The 15,358-nt window shown below is 53.8% G+C and overlaps 1 protein-coding gene across 8 annotated transcripts in view; it reads right to left on the bottom strand.

Annotated features, from left to right (window-relative positions):
- NFAM1 (NFAT activating protein with ITAM motif 1) overlaps positions 1–15,358 on the bottom strand; it is a 51,881-nt gene continuing 36,523 nt past the window's right edge. For 3 of the 8 annotated variants that reach the window (XM_077949537.1, XM_077949538.1, XM_015150496.3), the window contains 2 exons: positions 6,620–6,709; positions 2,570–4,818 (listed from right to left, as the gene is read on the bottom strand). In XM_077949537.1, the coding sequence (XP_077805663.1) occupies positions 4,759–4,818; positions 6,620–6,709 (150 nt within the window). In that variant the 3' untranslated portion in view covers positions 2,570–4,758. Of the gene's footprint in view, positions 4,819–6,619; positions 6,710–15,358 lie in introns of all 8 variants that reach the window. The other 5 variants (XM_001107378.5, XM_028827646.2, XR_013398966.1 and 2 more) reach the window with 4 other exon arrangements.

The following is a 15,358-nucleotide window of genomic DNA, read 5'->3' as shown; positions in this document are numbered from 1 at the left end:
TTTCACTTTGCTGTAGTTTTAATGTTTCACTGCAACATATGCCTCTGTCACCCACATATGTCACCTCCAGACACACATAAAACACACGCCAACACCAAGTGCAGGGAGTCTGGCTTGACCCTTCTCAGTCAAGGCTGAGGCCATCATTCTGACCACAGGTCAGGGAAGGGAGACTGGGGAAGCCCCTCAGGTGGGCAAATGACATCCCCTGGCACTGCAAGGAACGGAGTGACGCCACTCAGCCTGGCTGGACTGAGCCAACGGCCCACCTCTCCTGCAGAAGCTGTCTGCCAAGAAAACTATTGAGCTACATAAAAATCCATCCCTGAAATCCCAGAGGCATCTTTAGAATGGAGCATGGCCTTTAAATTAGAATGTGCTTTAAAAAAAAAAAAAGAAGAAGAAGAAGAGGAAAAAGGAAAAGCAGGTTTTGCCCGTAACTTGAGTTCTTTGAGTTCAGGTTTGTGAGAGTGGGTGGCAAGAGCACTGCCTACCCTGGCCGAGGCCACCAGGCTCAGGTCCTGCAATATTGGCTGAAAGGGAACCCCAGCCCCACTGGGTTCAGCGTAGCACTGGCACATGTTCCCATGGAAACTCTGCTGCCAGAATCCTCTGGAAATGTTTGCTGAGGAGGGGCCACCGCTTACCGCACCCACTTCAAGTTCTGAACTGGTGGTAGAGGCTGGGCACAGACTGACCTCTAGAAGAAGTCCATGGGCCCTCTGCTAGGGTGGCACCAGACTTCCCTGGTCCTACAGGACAGCCAGTGGCCTCCTAGCTTGGTTCTGGGCCTCCGCCTGCAAGCACACATGGCAAGGAGGGCTTCAGCAGGCTCGCAGAACAGCGTGGCAAGGCCCCTGCTCCCAGAGGCTGGTTTCCCAGGATGATTTTCTCAATCAAGTGCTGATAGAGCAGAAGCCAAGTGGCGGGGGCAGGGCGGGGGGTGTTGGAGGCTGAAACCCACTGAAGGGGTCACTTTCCTAGAGGCGGGCAGGGAAGCCTGGGGGTGCCAGACATGGCTGAGATGTTTCTGCAGAGGGGAGGTTGGGAAGACCTAGGAGGGCAGGGCAGGCTGGGCCCGGAGAGATGACGGGAAATCCCACTAGGCCAGGGGCCAGTGGGCAAAGGGAAGCATCAGCTGAGGCGCAGAGACACGGCTGCCCTGCCGGAAGGGGAAGGGGTCTGCAGGGCTGCCTGGGGCTTCCCTTCCCCGCCCTAACCCCAGTCCCCACTGAGGACTGCTCACATCCGCCAGTCCTGGAAGATCCACAGCTCCCCTTCACCTGGGCCTCACCGACTCCACTCAAGCCACCCCTGCCCTTAGCTTTTCCCCTCCAGGCCCATTCACTCAGCTCCTGCTAAGCCAGCACCCTCCTCCCCTCACCTCTCTGCTTAACTTGCCCCCACCCCCAACTCTGGGCAGCCCTGGCCTGTCCACCTGATCGTGCTACCCCGTAGGCACTCCTTAAAGGCATGGCTGCAGAGAGCCCAGGGCCCCAGCTCCTAGGGAGGCCTGCCTCTCACTTAGACCCCTCTGTACTGCCCCAGCAGCCTATATCTTCTGAAGGATGAATCTTGAAGGAAATGCACACCCACTGAGCTTCTGCCTCAGCCAGGGAGTCCCCGTCTGTCCTTTCTGAGACACTGAGTGGCGTTTTTGTTTATTTGTTTTTTGCTTTGGACGGAGCATGCTCTGTCACCCGGGCTGGTGTGCAGTGGTGCCACCTTGGCTCACTGCAACCTCTGCCTCCCAGGTTTAAGCGATTCTCCTGCCTTAGCCTCCCGAGTAGCTGGGACTACAGGTGCATGCCACCACATCAGGCTGATTTTTGTATTTTATAGTAGAGATGGGGTTTCACCACATTGGCCAGGCTGGTCTCAAACTCCTGGCCTCAAGTGATCCACCCGCCTCAGCCTCCCAAAGTGCTGGGATTACAGGCATGAGCCACCAAGCCCGGCCTGAGCTGTCTTAACTGTCACTGCAAACTGAGGCTTAGGTGGCCAGTGACTCGCCCAAATCCACAAGTCCATAAGTCCACCTGTGAGAGGTGGAGCAGGGATTCAAGGGAGGCCCTGGGGCCACCCAGCCTGCGTGGCTCTCTAAAGCAATTTTCTTCTCTTCCCTCCTCCACCCATTCATAGCGGAAAGCAAGCCTGTACCCCAGGAGCTTCCATTCATGCCCTCTCTGTTCTTCCTTCTCCCGCCTGCCCCATGCACCTCCCACCCTGAAGTTCCCTGCCACCCCTCGCCCTGCCCCAGCTTGTCTCTGCAGGCTCTCAGTCCTGGGAGCTGGGGAACAGGTGCTCAGTCCTCTTTGTCGCCCAAGAATGTCTCAGAACATTCTTACCCCACCCTCCCTTGGGTCAAAGCCCTTTAGGGTCCCGTCCCTCCACGCTGTGCCCTCTTCCTCCTCCTCCTCCTAGCCTCTCTCCTTGCTCACTGAAGACTTCGGCACCCACTGCCTCCCAGCCTTGCCCTGAACCAAGCACAGACGACCACCACGCTGGCAATGTCTGTGTCCACCAGAGGGGTGATGAGTCAGCCCCAAGAACCTCCTAGACCACAGGAAGGAGTTGGAATTTTATTCCAAGTGAGGTAAAAACTATGCAAGGTATGGAGCAGGGGAGGGCCAAGGCCAGGTGTGGGTTTAATCGGGGTCTGTCGGGGGCAGGGCAGCCACAGGGAGGCCGTGTTTGTGATGCCTGGGCCAGGGCACGGTGGTAAAGTTCAACCCAGGCTCCCCTCTCTACCCCTGAAAAAGACTGGAAAATGCTGAGTCCCAGCCAGAGGATCCAGGGTCCAGGAGCTGAGGTCAGAGAGGCCCAGGAGGTGGGGGAGGCAGGCCCAGTGAGGTGGCGCTCTCCTGGTCTTGCTGGCTTCAGTATTCCCAGGGGAGCTCACTGCACCCTGAGCGGCATTGTCCCCCGTTGCTGTGACCCTTGCCCCCGCCTCAGGCTGGTGGAGCCAGGAGCCTGGGAGGCCCCTGTGCACACCTGGCAGCTTCACCTCCCCAAACAGGCCTGGAGTTCATTCAAATCCAGCCTCTGGGAGCAGGGGCCTTGCCACTTGGTTATGTGAGCCTGCAAAAGCCCTCCTTGCCATGTGTGCTTGCAGGCGGGGGCCCAGAACCAAGCTGGGAGGTCACTGACTGTCCTGCGGGACCAGAGAAGTCTGGTGCCACCCTAGCAGGGCCCAGGGATGACTTCTGGGCCAATCTGTGCCCAGCCTCTACCACCAGCTTTCCCTTCTCCGCAGGGAGGGGCGTGACCTGCAGAACCAAAAGTGCCTCTGCGAGCGGTAGCCCAGTGCTGCTTGGGGGCAGGGCCAGGGCCTGTGCCTTGGGTACCCCACCCTCCCTGGGCACATTTGGGGTTGGGGCAGCCCACACGGGGGGATGGGAGGATTGACCTGCTCATTTCACAAATGAGCAAAGGTGGGAGAACTCAGGGAGACATGGGGGAGCGGAGGGAGGAAGTGGAGCCTAACAGCCCGGGGCCACCCAGACCCCAGCCACTGCCTGCCTGTGGATGGGTTTCTGGCCACAGTGCAGGGCTGCTGTGAGGAGGAAGTGAGGGTGATATGGGCACTCAGAACAGCAGAAATGGCTCAGGGCCAGGCACTAGGGAGCCACTGTCCCCATGGGGCCTGAGCTTCTGCCTCAGAGGGACCTTCCGGCTGCCCTTGAGGGTCCCAGCACCAAACCCCACAGCTGGACCACTTGGGACCTCAATCCACAGGGGGCCAGAGCTGGGGCCTATGGCAGATAAAGACAGAGCAGGAGGACTGGATGAAGCCGCAGGTGGTGGGCACAGGATAGGCCAGACAGAAGGAACTCTGGGGGACTGCGCGTTGGGTAGAAGGAGGGACAGCTGAGGTCCTGCAGTGGGGAAGGCCTGGAGCAGAGGGTGACAAAGGAGATGACAGTGTGCATACAGGGCCAGACCAATGGGAGCAGGGACCCTTGCGGGAGGGGGAACTTCAGGCCATTCATTCAGCTGCTGTTTAGCCAGCACCCTCCTCCCCTCATCCATCCCTCTGCCCTCATCCCAAACATGCCATAATCTCCTTCCTCACCGGCTTGTACCCAAGCCCTCTCTGCCCCCAGCCTGCTGACCACCTCTCAGCCATGTCCTGGGCCTCCAGATCTGTCCCTGATCCCAGTCTTGCCTCTGCGGGGTCCATCATCCTTCTCTGTCCCCCAGACCTCCCACGCCAGCCCCTGCTCCCACCCTGACTGGCTGCCTCGTGCCCCTGGCCCAGCTGGGCAGGTAGGGGTTTGCATAGCTGCTCCCCAGCTCCTCCACACCTCGGCTCCCCACACAGCACTGCTAAGGGGCCCTTGCAGGGACCTCCCTCAGCTCAGAGGCTGCCCTGCTGGCTGAGGTGCCAGCTGTCTGGTGCCAAGAGAGCCAAGAGAGCATGCTGCTCTGTAAGCATGAGGTGGTGAGCAGGGCTCTGGGCAAGAGTGGCATCCAGGAAAGCCCTTGAAGACTGAGGGGTACTTTGCTGGTTGCGCCAGGGAAGAAGGGCCTGCCTGGCAGAAGGAACAGCCTGGGCAAAGGCCGCAAGATGTGAAAGCCTTGGCGGCTAGGGCATAGAATGGGGGCAGTGGGGCATGCCAAGGCGGGAAGTGCCTTGAATGTGAGATGATGGGGTATCCCTGGGGGCCTTACTCCCAACTCAAGTCAAGTCCTTTGGTGGCAGAGGCTGCCCCGTCCTCTGACCCAGGGCAAGCTCTATGGGCAGTGGAGCCCATCCTAGAGATTTTCATAGACCAGGTTAAATTCGCCATCATCTTTGAATCTATGCAGTCTCTCCTGGATAGAAAAGAAGAAAGGGAGGGAGGGAGAGAAAGAGAGAGAATGACCATTAGGTAGGAAAAGAATGAACTTGCACTAATTTAGTTTTAGCCAGAGGGCAACAGATTATTTCCTGTGTAGCTTTGATGGGCCTGCCCTCTGTCTCCAAACCCACCTCCCCAGCCTCTTCCCCCACCACGCTCCCCACCCCTGCTCGCTGCCCTCCATCCACATGGGTCTGCCCTTCCAGCCTCAGAGCTTCCCCCACAGCTCTGCCCTCTGCCTTCTGCCCTCTGTGTGGGATACACCTCCTCCCAAAGACACATCTGTTCCATGACTGCCTCCTACTCATCCTGCCTGCGGGCTCATCGTAGGGTCCGAGGGACCCCCTCCCTCCCTGTCCTGGCTGGTCCCTCCCAGAAGACCACCCCTCACAACAGGGCTACAAATGCCTCTGTGTGTCCATGGGGTCAGTGACCTGTTCCTGCAGACTATGGCTCCCAGAGTGCAGGGACATGCCTAGTTCTCCTGTCCAGCACCCCGGGGCCTGGCACAGGGTGGGCACTGCCTGAGATGGCCCAGGTATCCCTGGAGATCCCAGGGTCGGGGAAGCCCTGCTTTCACTCAGGGTCTAGTTGAGGGCTGAGTATAGAAAGGGCTTTGAGAATAGGCAGTTTAACAAACAGTGCTGGCCTGGGCCAGAGAAGGCCAAGTGCCAGCCACCCACACCCCCTGATGGATGCTCCAAGAGGCCTGTGGGCTCCTGTTCTGGCTGAACAACACCTCACACTTCACAGTGCTGAAAGCCCTGGTGCAGATGTTATTCAGCTTGGAACACGTTTGAATTCAGGGGCAGTTGGTATTGCAGGAAATCATTGCTCATCCACTTTACCGATGAGCAAACAGGTTTAAGAGAGAAAGTATGTACCTGGTGCGGTGGGCCCGTTAATCCCACCTTTAATCCCAGCACTTTGGGAGGCTGAGGCGGGTGAATCATGAGGTCAGGAGTTCGAGACCAGCCTGGCCAACACGGTGAAACCCTGTCTGTACTAAAAACACAAAAAATTATCTGGGCATAGTGGTGGGCACAGTGGTGGGCACCTGTAATCCCAGCTACTCGGGGGGCTGAGGCAGGAGACTTGCTTGAACCCGAGAGGCAGAGGTTGCAGTTAGCTGAGATCCCGCCACTGCCCTTCTGCCTGGGTGACAGAGCAAGACTCTGTCTCAAAAAAAAAAAAAAAAAAAAAAAGAAAAAAAAAAGAGAGAGAGAGAGAAAATATGATTGGGTAATATGCCTGAGGCCCTATCATGACAATCACGTAGCCCTGACCAGGCCACCCTAGCTTCTACTAGCTCACACTCTAACTCCAGACTTTAGCCAACCCCAACCTGGGGGCAGCTGGAAGCCTAACACCCCTGTCTGATTGGCCAGTGTGGACACTGTGCCCAGTGGTAGTTACAATAGCTCACAGTGCATGGGCACAGCTGGGTTCCAGGCAGCTCTCTCAGTACAACATTCTACCCTCACTGAACATCTATGAGGTAGGCACTGTTAGGATGCTCAGTCTGCACAAAATGAGATTCAGACACAGAGAAGTCAGACACCTCGACTAGGGCTGCACAGCGGCTAAGGGACAGAGCAGGAACTCAGGCCCACCAGTCCTCCTAACCAGCAGGCCAGCTGCCACCAAGAGAGGGCTGGGATTCCACAGCAGGTGGCTCACTTCCATGTCCCATTTGCCCCCCGCCCCCACTTCACTGATGACAGGAGGGTCAGCTGGAGTGAGAAGCCAGGTGTGGTGTCCCAGCGCCTGCGTACCTGGGAGACGGGGCTCTGCTTGGCGGTGGGTGGGCAGCCATCCTCACTCTCGATGCAGGCGTAGACCTCGGTCTCGCGGCGCTGCAGAGCCTGCAGGAGACGGGGTGCCATGATCAGGGGCAAGTGTGCAGAGGGGCAGTCCCCAGCCCCAGCAGCCGGCCCCCTGCCTGTTACACACCCCACCGTGGGACCCCAGGCAAGGGCAAAGCCCAGCCACATCTTTTCACCTGCCACCCCCTTTCCCAGAGTCACCTTGCCCCTTCCCTGCCTGTACAGGGCTGACCCCTCTCTGTTCTCAGCCACCTCCCTAACCCCCCTTAAGGTCCTCCAGTAGAGCCTTGTGTTCCACCTGGAGGGTTCTATCCAGGCTTCCACCAGGCTGGCAAGAGGAAGGGCCAGGCCTCCTCCCGCTGTCCCTAGGCTCTTAAGGGCCTTGCAGCCAGCAGCCCCCTGCATGATACCTGTGGCCACTGCTCCAACAGGATGCCCCCATGACCTCTGCCTTTACCCCCCGGTTCAAAGCCCCGGCCCCTATGAGGGTCCTCCCACCCACCCGCACCCTCTAGTTCTCCCCAACCCCCACCCCAGCCTGTATTCAAGGACAACCCAGGCACCCACTGGGGTCACACTCCCTGGCCATCGAGCCTGTGCCCTGCTGGGGGATTCCAGAGTCCGGTCCTGGTTCTCAGCACACCCCTCATCCCCCTTGCCTGTCAATTTCCTTTCATGTCCCTCAGCCACACCTCTCGGGCCACCTGGGCTGCCGTCATCACCCATATGCGCCTCCCTGGAGGTGTCAAGCTCCTGCCACCCACTCTCTGACCACAGGCCCCCCACAGCCCAAGCCTCCTCCCAGGAAGCCTGGGTCAGTGTCGAGCTCACCTGGGCTTGGAGGCCCTGCCCCTGGCCTCATGGCTCCTGCACTGGGTTATGTCAGAGTCCTGCTCCCATCAGCATCTCACCAGAATGGCAACCCCTTGAGGGCAGGGACTATGCCTAGTCTATCTCTAGGTTTCTGATTATACAGCGGTGCCTGGCACAAAGGGAGCAGCACCAGATGAACTACAGTGAGGGGGCTTCCCCACCACTCGGTTGTGTCCTAGGCCCACTCACTCTTGGCCCAGCTAAGAGAGGCCTAGCCAGAGACCTCAAGATGGTAGAAAGAACCAGGACTTTAAAGTTAGACAAGAGTAGGTTCGAATCTCGGCTCTGACTTCTGACAGCCTTAACCTCTCCATGCCTCAATTTCCACGTCTGTAAGATGGGAATAATCACATCTATTTTGCAGGTTCAATGCATGATTAAATGAGATATTGTGCACAAAGGGCCACGCACATAGTCAGGGAAGTAGTACGTGCTTAATAAGCTGCTGTTGAATGGTCAAGAGAGGCATGATGCCTGCCCACCTCCCCTCTCTGGGATCACAAACCGGACCCTCCCTCAGAACCTGTTGGGCTTCAGAGCAGAGCTCACCAACAGCCTAAGCAAGAGCAGAAGCTTTTCCTTTCTGAGTGTACGTGTCATATGGATGCCGGCTGGTTGCCAAGGAGGCGGTTTCCCTGGCAACAGGCAAGCAGGGGTTGCTGAGGCAGGCTGGAGAGACAGGTGGTGCTCAGAGGCAGGAGGAGGGCGGGAGGCGGGAGGGAAGGAGGGAGGGAGGCAGGCGCCAAGAGGCAGCTGGGCATGAAAATCCAAGTAATAAACCATTTGGCGCTTGGGAGACCCTCACTTCAAGGGCATCAGACACGGGGATGGTGGGGCGGACCTGGGGACGAGTTCAAGGGGTCTCTGAGCCAGAAACAGGCTGGGTCTGGGGAGAGGGGCTTCCAACCTGCTTCCTTGTAGGAAAGGGACCAGGGCTGCCCCAGGAAGAAGCCTCATTTCCAGTGGAGAGAAACTTCCAAGGCCTGCCCGGAGCACCAGCCACGGCCTGGCACCCAGGATGGGAATGTTCCTCTGTGCTCCCAACTCTCCACCCACCCAGGCCCAGCCCCTTCGAGGTCTCACAGATCTGACAGTCTCTCTGAGCTGGATGATTCTGGTCACAGACAGAAGGGAGGGGAGCACCCTCCTTGCCCATGTCTCGGCAGGGGAGCAGATCTGGGGTTCCCTCTCCCTCCTGTCCAGCTCAGCCAGGCTGCCCAGAACATATGAGCCCAGAGAGGGCAGGCGATGCAGGGCCAGAGAAGACTAGCCTGTCCTGGGATGCTGCAGGCCCCCAACCCATACAGTGGGGCAGTCGGAGAATAGACGAGTGGGCAGTGGTGCAGTGGGCAGGGCAGGAGCAGCTGCAGGGCTGAGGGCAAGGGAGGCTGTGGAGGTGGCCACCAATTAGCAGCTGCTGAGTGAGGCCTTTGACAAATCCTGACCTGCTGGAGTGCATTTATATGCAGGGTATGACCTGCATCACCAGACTGTGAAATGCAGGGTGCAGCCTTGGCAACAGGACACCCTTTGAGCCCCTGAACCATCCCCTCCTGGCTCTCCCTTAGGTATATCTGCTGGGAGATTGCACAGGCCTTGGAGTGGGCCACTTGTGGGGCTGGGGCTGGACTGGGCTGGGCTGGGGGTTGGGGGCTAGAAGCTGGGCTGGGCTGGGCTGGGTGTTGGGGCCTAGGGGCTGGGCTGGGCTGTGGCTGGGCTGTGGCTGGGCTGGGTGTTGGGGCCTGGGAGCTGGGCTGGCCTGGGCTAGGTTGGGTGTTGGAGGCTGGGGGCTGGGCTGGGCTGTGGCTGTTTGTATGGGATCCAGGCCCTTTGCCTCCTGCTGCCCAGTGGGCAATGGTGCCGACCCCAGTGGTCATCCAAATGGCAGAGGCGTGAAGTCAATGCCGAGGCCTTCCTCCAGGCAGACCAGTTAGCGTCCCTGGACCTGGACCTAGTCTGAGGGTCCTGGACATTGGGGGTGATGGGTGAGATCTGGGGGTGTTGTTCGGGAAGGAGCACACTCCGTGGAGAAGCAATTCCATTCTAGACCAGGCACTGGCAATGGGGAGCCCCTAAAGGCCTTCCTCACCAGGCATCAGAGTCGTGTGTTAGAAAGGTCCCTCCGGGGGCAGCTCGGAGCAGGAACAGGAGCAGGAGGGACTGGAGGCTGACAGCAAGATCAAGGATGCTGGGCCAGGCTGGGCTGGGACAGAGTCGCCAGGCGGGTGGGGGGTCTGAGTACTGCTGCTGAAGGAGGATACAGATCACATCCTGATGCCTCACATTTGCTACTGTCTCCCCTTCCCTGTGCTGGGCCCCGTGGAACCCCGGACACCGTGGGAGGTAAGAACAGGCTTCTGCCCATCATATAATAGGTGACCCCTGAGCACCTACTGTGTGCTGGGCGCCAGGAGGCCCTAGATTGACAATAATCACAGTAAAAGGTGGCCATGAAGGCACTGGAGAGACTCAGAGGCGGAAGATAGGGAGGTTGGGATGGGACAGGAAAGAGGGGAGGCTGCAATTTTGAAAGGGAAGTCAGGAAAAGGCTGCACTGAAAGGTCCCATTAGGGCAGAGAGCTGAAAGAATGAGGGAGTGGGCCAGGCGTGGTGGCTCACGCCTGTAATCCCCAGCACTTTGGGAGGCTGAGGAGGGCAGATCACCTGAGGTCAGGAGTTCGAGACCAGCCTGGCCAACATGGTGAAACCTCGTCTTTACTAAAAATACAAAAATTAGCTGGGTGTGGTAGTGGACGCCTGTAGTCCCAGCTACTTGGGAGGCTGAGGCAGGAGAATCGCTTGAACCCAGGAGGTGGAGGTTGCAGTGAGCCAAGATTGTGCCACTGCACTCCAGCCTGGGCAACAGAGCAAGACTCTGTCTCAAAATAAATAAATAAATAAATAATGTTTTTCATGAGGTCTCACTATGTGGCCCAGCTGGTCTTGAACTCCTGGGTTCAAGTGATCTTTCTACCACAACCTCCCGATAAGCTGGGATTACAGGTGCATATCACCACATCTGGTCCTTACTGATTTTTTTGGTCTGTTTTCTCAATTTTTAACAGAAGTTAGTTAAAATCTGCCAGAATAATTGTAGATTTGTCTATTTCTCCTTTTAATTATGTCAGTTCTTGCTTTTTATTCATGTGGAAGAGTGCTCATGGCATATTATGACATGAAAAAATAAAAAAAGCTGTACTACTTCAATTTGTTTTTTTAAAAAACTTGACCTATTCTTTGGGAGGCCGAGGTGGGCAAATCTCACCTGAGGTCACGAGTTCAAGACCAGCCTGGTCAACATGATGAAACCCCGTCTCTACTAAAAATACAAAAATTAGCCAGGCATGGGGGTGCATGCCTGCAGTATCAGCCACTTGGGAGCCTGAGGCAGGAGAATCACTTGAACCCGGCAGGCAGAAGTTCATTGAGCCCAGATCACGCCACTGCGCTCCAGCCTGGGTGACAGAGCGAGACTCTGTCTCAAAATAAATAAAAATAAATAAAATTAATTTAAAAATAAAAGAAAAACTTGACATATTAAAGGCATGATTTCGGGGTGGGTCAGACAGACCCACCAAAACCCCCATCCGAGCCTTGTCCTTTTGCTTACTGGGTCTACTACTTACACTTTCTGAGTCTTAGTTCCACAATCTGCAAAATAGGGTGAACAGTACAATACTGGTTTACAGCTTGCAAACATGCTATGATTTCTTCCATCCGAAATTCCCTGAGCCCGCATCCCCCTCCAGCTCCCTGCCCTTTCTTCACAGCACCTTAGAACAGAGTTCCTCCAGCGTTGACAGGGCCCTCTCACCTTCAGCCCCTCTCCCTCTCCTTTCTGTTTCTCTTTATAGGCTTACAGCCCTCCTCTTCACCAGAACCTTCCTTCTCAGGGTCACCATTGACTCCACATTGTTAAACCAATGGACGGTTCTCGGCCCTCACCTTCCTTGATGAATCAGCAGCATTGACACCTTTGAGCTCTCCCTCCTCCTCAACACACTGTCTTTACTTGCTTCCAGAACATTCCACATTCTCCTGATCCTCCCCTGCCTCACCACCACATCTCCTCAGTCCCTTTCACTTGTTCCTTTTCCAGAACCAGTGGAACCCTGAACTGTAAAGATTGGAGTAAAGGTTGGAGCCCATCCTGGGACTCTTCTTCTTCTTCACTCCCTTCGCTGGGTGATCTCATTTAACCACAAGCTTCCGAAGACCATCTATCCTCTGAACACCAGAGTCAACCCCACTTGAATCTCTAAACAGCATCTCTCTCAAAGCAAACTCAGATTTTTTTTTTTTTTTTTTTTTTTTTTTGAGACGGAGTCTCGCTCTGTTGCCCAGGCTGGAGTGCAGTGGCGCGCTCTCGGCTCACTGCAAGCTCCGCCTCCCGGGTTCACGCCATTCTCCTGCCTCAGCCTCCCGAGTAGCTGGGACTACAGGCGCCCGCCACCGCGCCCGGCTAATTTTTTGTATTTTTAGTAGAGACGGGGTTTCACCGTGGTCTTGATCTCCTGCCCTTGTGATCCGCCCGCCTCGGCCTCCCAAAGTGCTGGGATTACAGGCATGAGCCACCGCGCCTGGCAGATTTTTTTTTTTTTTTTTGAGACAGAGTCTCGCACTTGTCGCCCAGGCTGGAGTGCAATGGCACAATCTCGGCTCACTGCAACCTCTGCCTTCCAGGTTCAAGTGATTCTCTTGCCTCAGCCTCCTGAGTAGCTGGGATTACAGGTGCGTGCTACCACGCCTGGCTAGTTTTTGTATTTTTAGTAGAAATGGGGTTTCAACATGTTGGCCAGGCTGGTCTCGAACTCCTGACCTCAAAGGATCTGCCCGCCTCGGCTTCCCAAAGTGCTAGGATTACAGGCCTGAGCCACTGCACCCAGCCAAAAAAAAAAGTTTAATTAGTAAGGATCAATTATTAATCCTTAATGAATGAGAGTGCTCATTCAACAGTTTTGAATGTCTAATTATATTATGGCTATGTGGTGTTTTTTATTTTTACCTAATTCCACGGTGATCAGAGAGTATATTCTGTGTGGTTTTTAATCCTTTTGAATTTTTTGAGACTTGCTTTATGGCTCAGTTTATATTCTGTGTGCACTTGAAAATAACATGTACCATGCCTGGTTGAATGAGTACTCTATATATGTGAATTAGTTCAAGTTTGTTGATCATGTTGATAAAATATTCCATATCCTTATTTTTATTTATGTATTTATTTATTTTTTGAGACGGAGTTTCGCTCTTGTCCAGGCTGGAGTGCAGTGGCGCGATCTTGGTTCATCGCAACCTCCGCCTCCTGGGTTCAAGCGTTATCCTGCCTCAACCTCCCGAGTAGCTGGGATTAAAGGCATGCGCCACCATGCCCAGCTAATTATTTTGTATTTTTAGTAGAGATGGGGCTTCTCCATGTTGGTCAGGCTGGTCTTGAACTCCCGACCTCAGGTGATCCACCCGCCTTGGCCTCCCAAAATGCTGGGATTACAGACATGAGCCACTGCGCTCGGCCTTCCTTATCCTTATTAACTTAAAATAATTTTTTTAATGGGGTCTTGCTACGTTGCCAAGACTGGTCTCAAACTCCTGGGCTCAAGCAATCCTCCCACCTCGGCCTCCCGAGTAGCTGGGATTATAGGTGTCTGCCACCACATCACATTAAGCAAATCACATTTAAGTAACCAGTGAGGCAAGGAAGAATTCTCAATGGAAATTTTAAACTGAAAGATGATGAAAATATGACATCAAAACTTGTGGGATGCAGCTAAAGCCCTATTAAAGGGAAATGCATGCTGTAAGTGTAGAAATTAGAAAAGAAGAAAGATAGGACATTATTTAAGTATCCGCCCAAAGAAGGAAGAATATATTTACAAAAAGCCTTCCCCGGAGACTGGGAAACAAGACAAGGATGCCTGCTATCATCACCTCTATTCACCATGGTTATATCAGAGACCTCAGGCAGTGCAATAAAGTGAAAAAAAAAAATAAGGTATCAGGATTGGGCTGGGTGCGGTGACTCATGCCCGTAATCTCAGCACTTTGAGAGGTGGGAGGATCACTTGAGCCCAGGAACTCAAAACCAGCCAGGGCAATATAGTGAGACCTCTTCTCTACGAAAAATTTATAAATTAGCCGAGTGCGGTGTCTTACACCCATAGTGCCAGCCACCTGGGAGGCTGAGGTGGGAAGATCACTAGAGCCCGGGAGGTGGAGGTTGCAGTAAGCCGAGATCACACCACTGCACTCCAGCCTGAGTGACAGAGAAAGACCCTGTCTCCAAAAATAAATAAATAAATAAAACAGGCCAGGCGTGGTGTCTCACGCCTGTAATCTCAGCAGTTTGGGAAGCCAAGGTGGGTGGATCACCTGAAGTCAGGAGTTCGAGACCAATCTGGCCAACATGGCGAAACCCCGTCTCTACTAAAAATACAAAAAATTTAGCTGGGTGTGGTGGTGGTCGCCTGTAATCCCAGCTACTCAGGAGGCTGAGGCAGGAGAATCACTTGAACAGGGGAGACAGAGGTTACAGTGAGCTGAGATTGCACCATTGCACTCCAGCCTGGGCAACAAGAGCAAGACTCTGTCTAAAAAAATAATAATAACAAATAAAAATAATGATAAAATAATGAGGATTGGAAAGGAAAAAGTAAAACTTGCATTATTCATAGATGACATGACTAGTTTTGTAGAAAATCCAAAGGAAGGCTGGGCGGGATGGCTCACACCTGTAATCCCAGCACTTTAGGAGGCCAAGGCAGGTGGATCACAAGGTCAGGAGATCGAGACCATCCTGGTTAACATGGTGAAACCCTGTCTCTACTAAAAATACAAAAAAATTAGCCAGGCATGGTGGCTGACGACTGTAGTCTCAGCCACTTGGGAGGCTGAAGCAGGAGACTGGTGTGAACCCGGGAGGCAGAGCTTGCAGTGAACCAAGATGATGCCACTGCACTCCAGCCTGGGCGATGCAGCAAGACTCTGCCTCAAAAAAAAGAAAAAAAGAAAGAAAGAAGGAAGGAAGGAAGGAAGGAAGGAAGGAAGGAAGGAAGGAAGGAAGGAAGGAAGGAAGGAAGGAAGGAAAGAAAGAAAGAAAAAGAAAGAAAGAAAGAAAGAAAGAAAGAAAGAAAGAGAGAAAGAGAGAGAAAATAAAAGTAAAGAAAGTGAAAATGGGGACAACACCTTTACCCTAAAACCTTATCCAGAGGATTGATAAAATATAACAGGTGTAAAGTCCTGCCATGATCCCTGGCACATAGTAGGCCCACAACAAATGGCTCTTGATATCATCACTATTGTTGTGACTGTCACTCTTCTCCGCCTAGGCCCAATCTCAGCTGGTAGACCCTTATGTCAACGGCTTAGCAAATTTCTATGACCTCTACTCTCCAAGCTGCCTTGCAACCCTGCAGGCAGTTAGGTCTCTTCACCTCACTCCAGAGAAGTCGGCCTGAGTCCTAGAGACTTCGAAACCCAGGCAAAAAAGCAGCTCTGCTCAAAAGAGCTCTTCCATTAAAAATAATCTCACAGAAGGATATTTATTCGTGTGGAAAGATGTTCATGAGATGTTCATGAAAAAAAAAATAGCTGCATTACTCCAATTAAAAAAGAAGTATGTGTGAATGTGTCTGGGTTTCTTTGTATATATTTATAGAAAAAATACTGGAAAATATATTAGTCAATGTTCCTAGTATTTATCCTGGAAGAAGATGGGATTAGGATGCTGGTTATTTTCTTTATATATATATATATATATCTTTATATATATATATATATATATATATATATATATATATCTCACATATGTGTATGTTGGGG

Source organism: Macaca mulatta, chromosome 10, assembly GCF_049350105.2.
Source record: "Macaca mulatta isolate MMU2019108-1 chromosome 10, T2T-MMU8v2.0, whole genome shotgun sequence".
NCBI lineage: Eukaryota > Metazoa > Chordata > Mammalia > Primates > Cercopithecidae > Macaca > Macaca mulatta.
The sequence above is the reverse complement of the archived record's forward strand: the minus strand, read 5'-3'. Positions and strand labels throughout refer to the sequence as shown.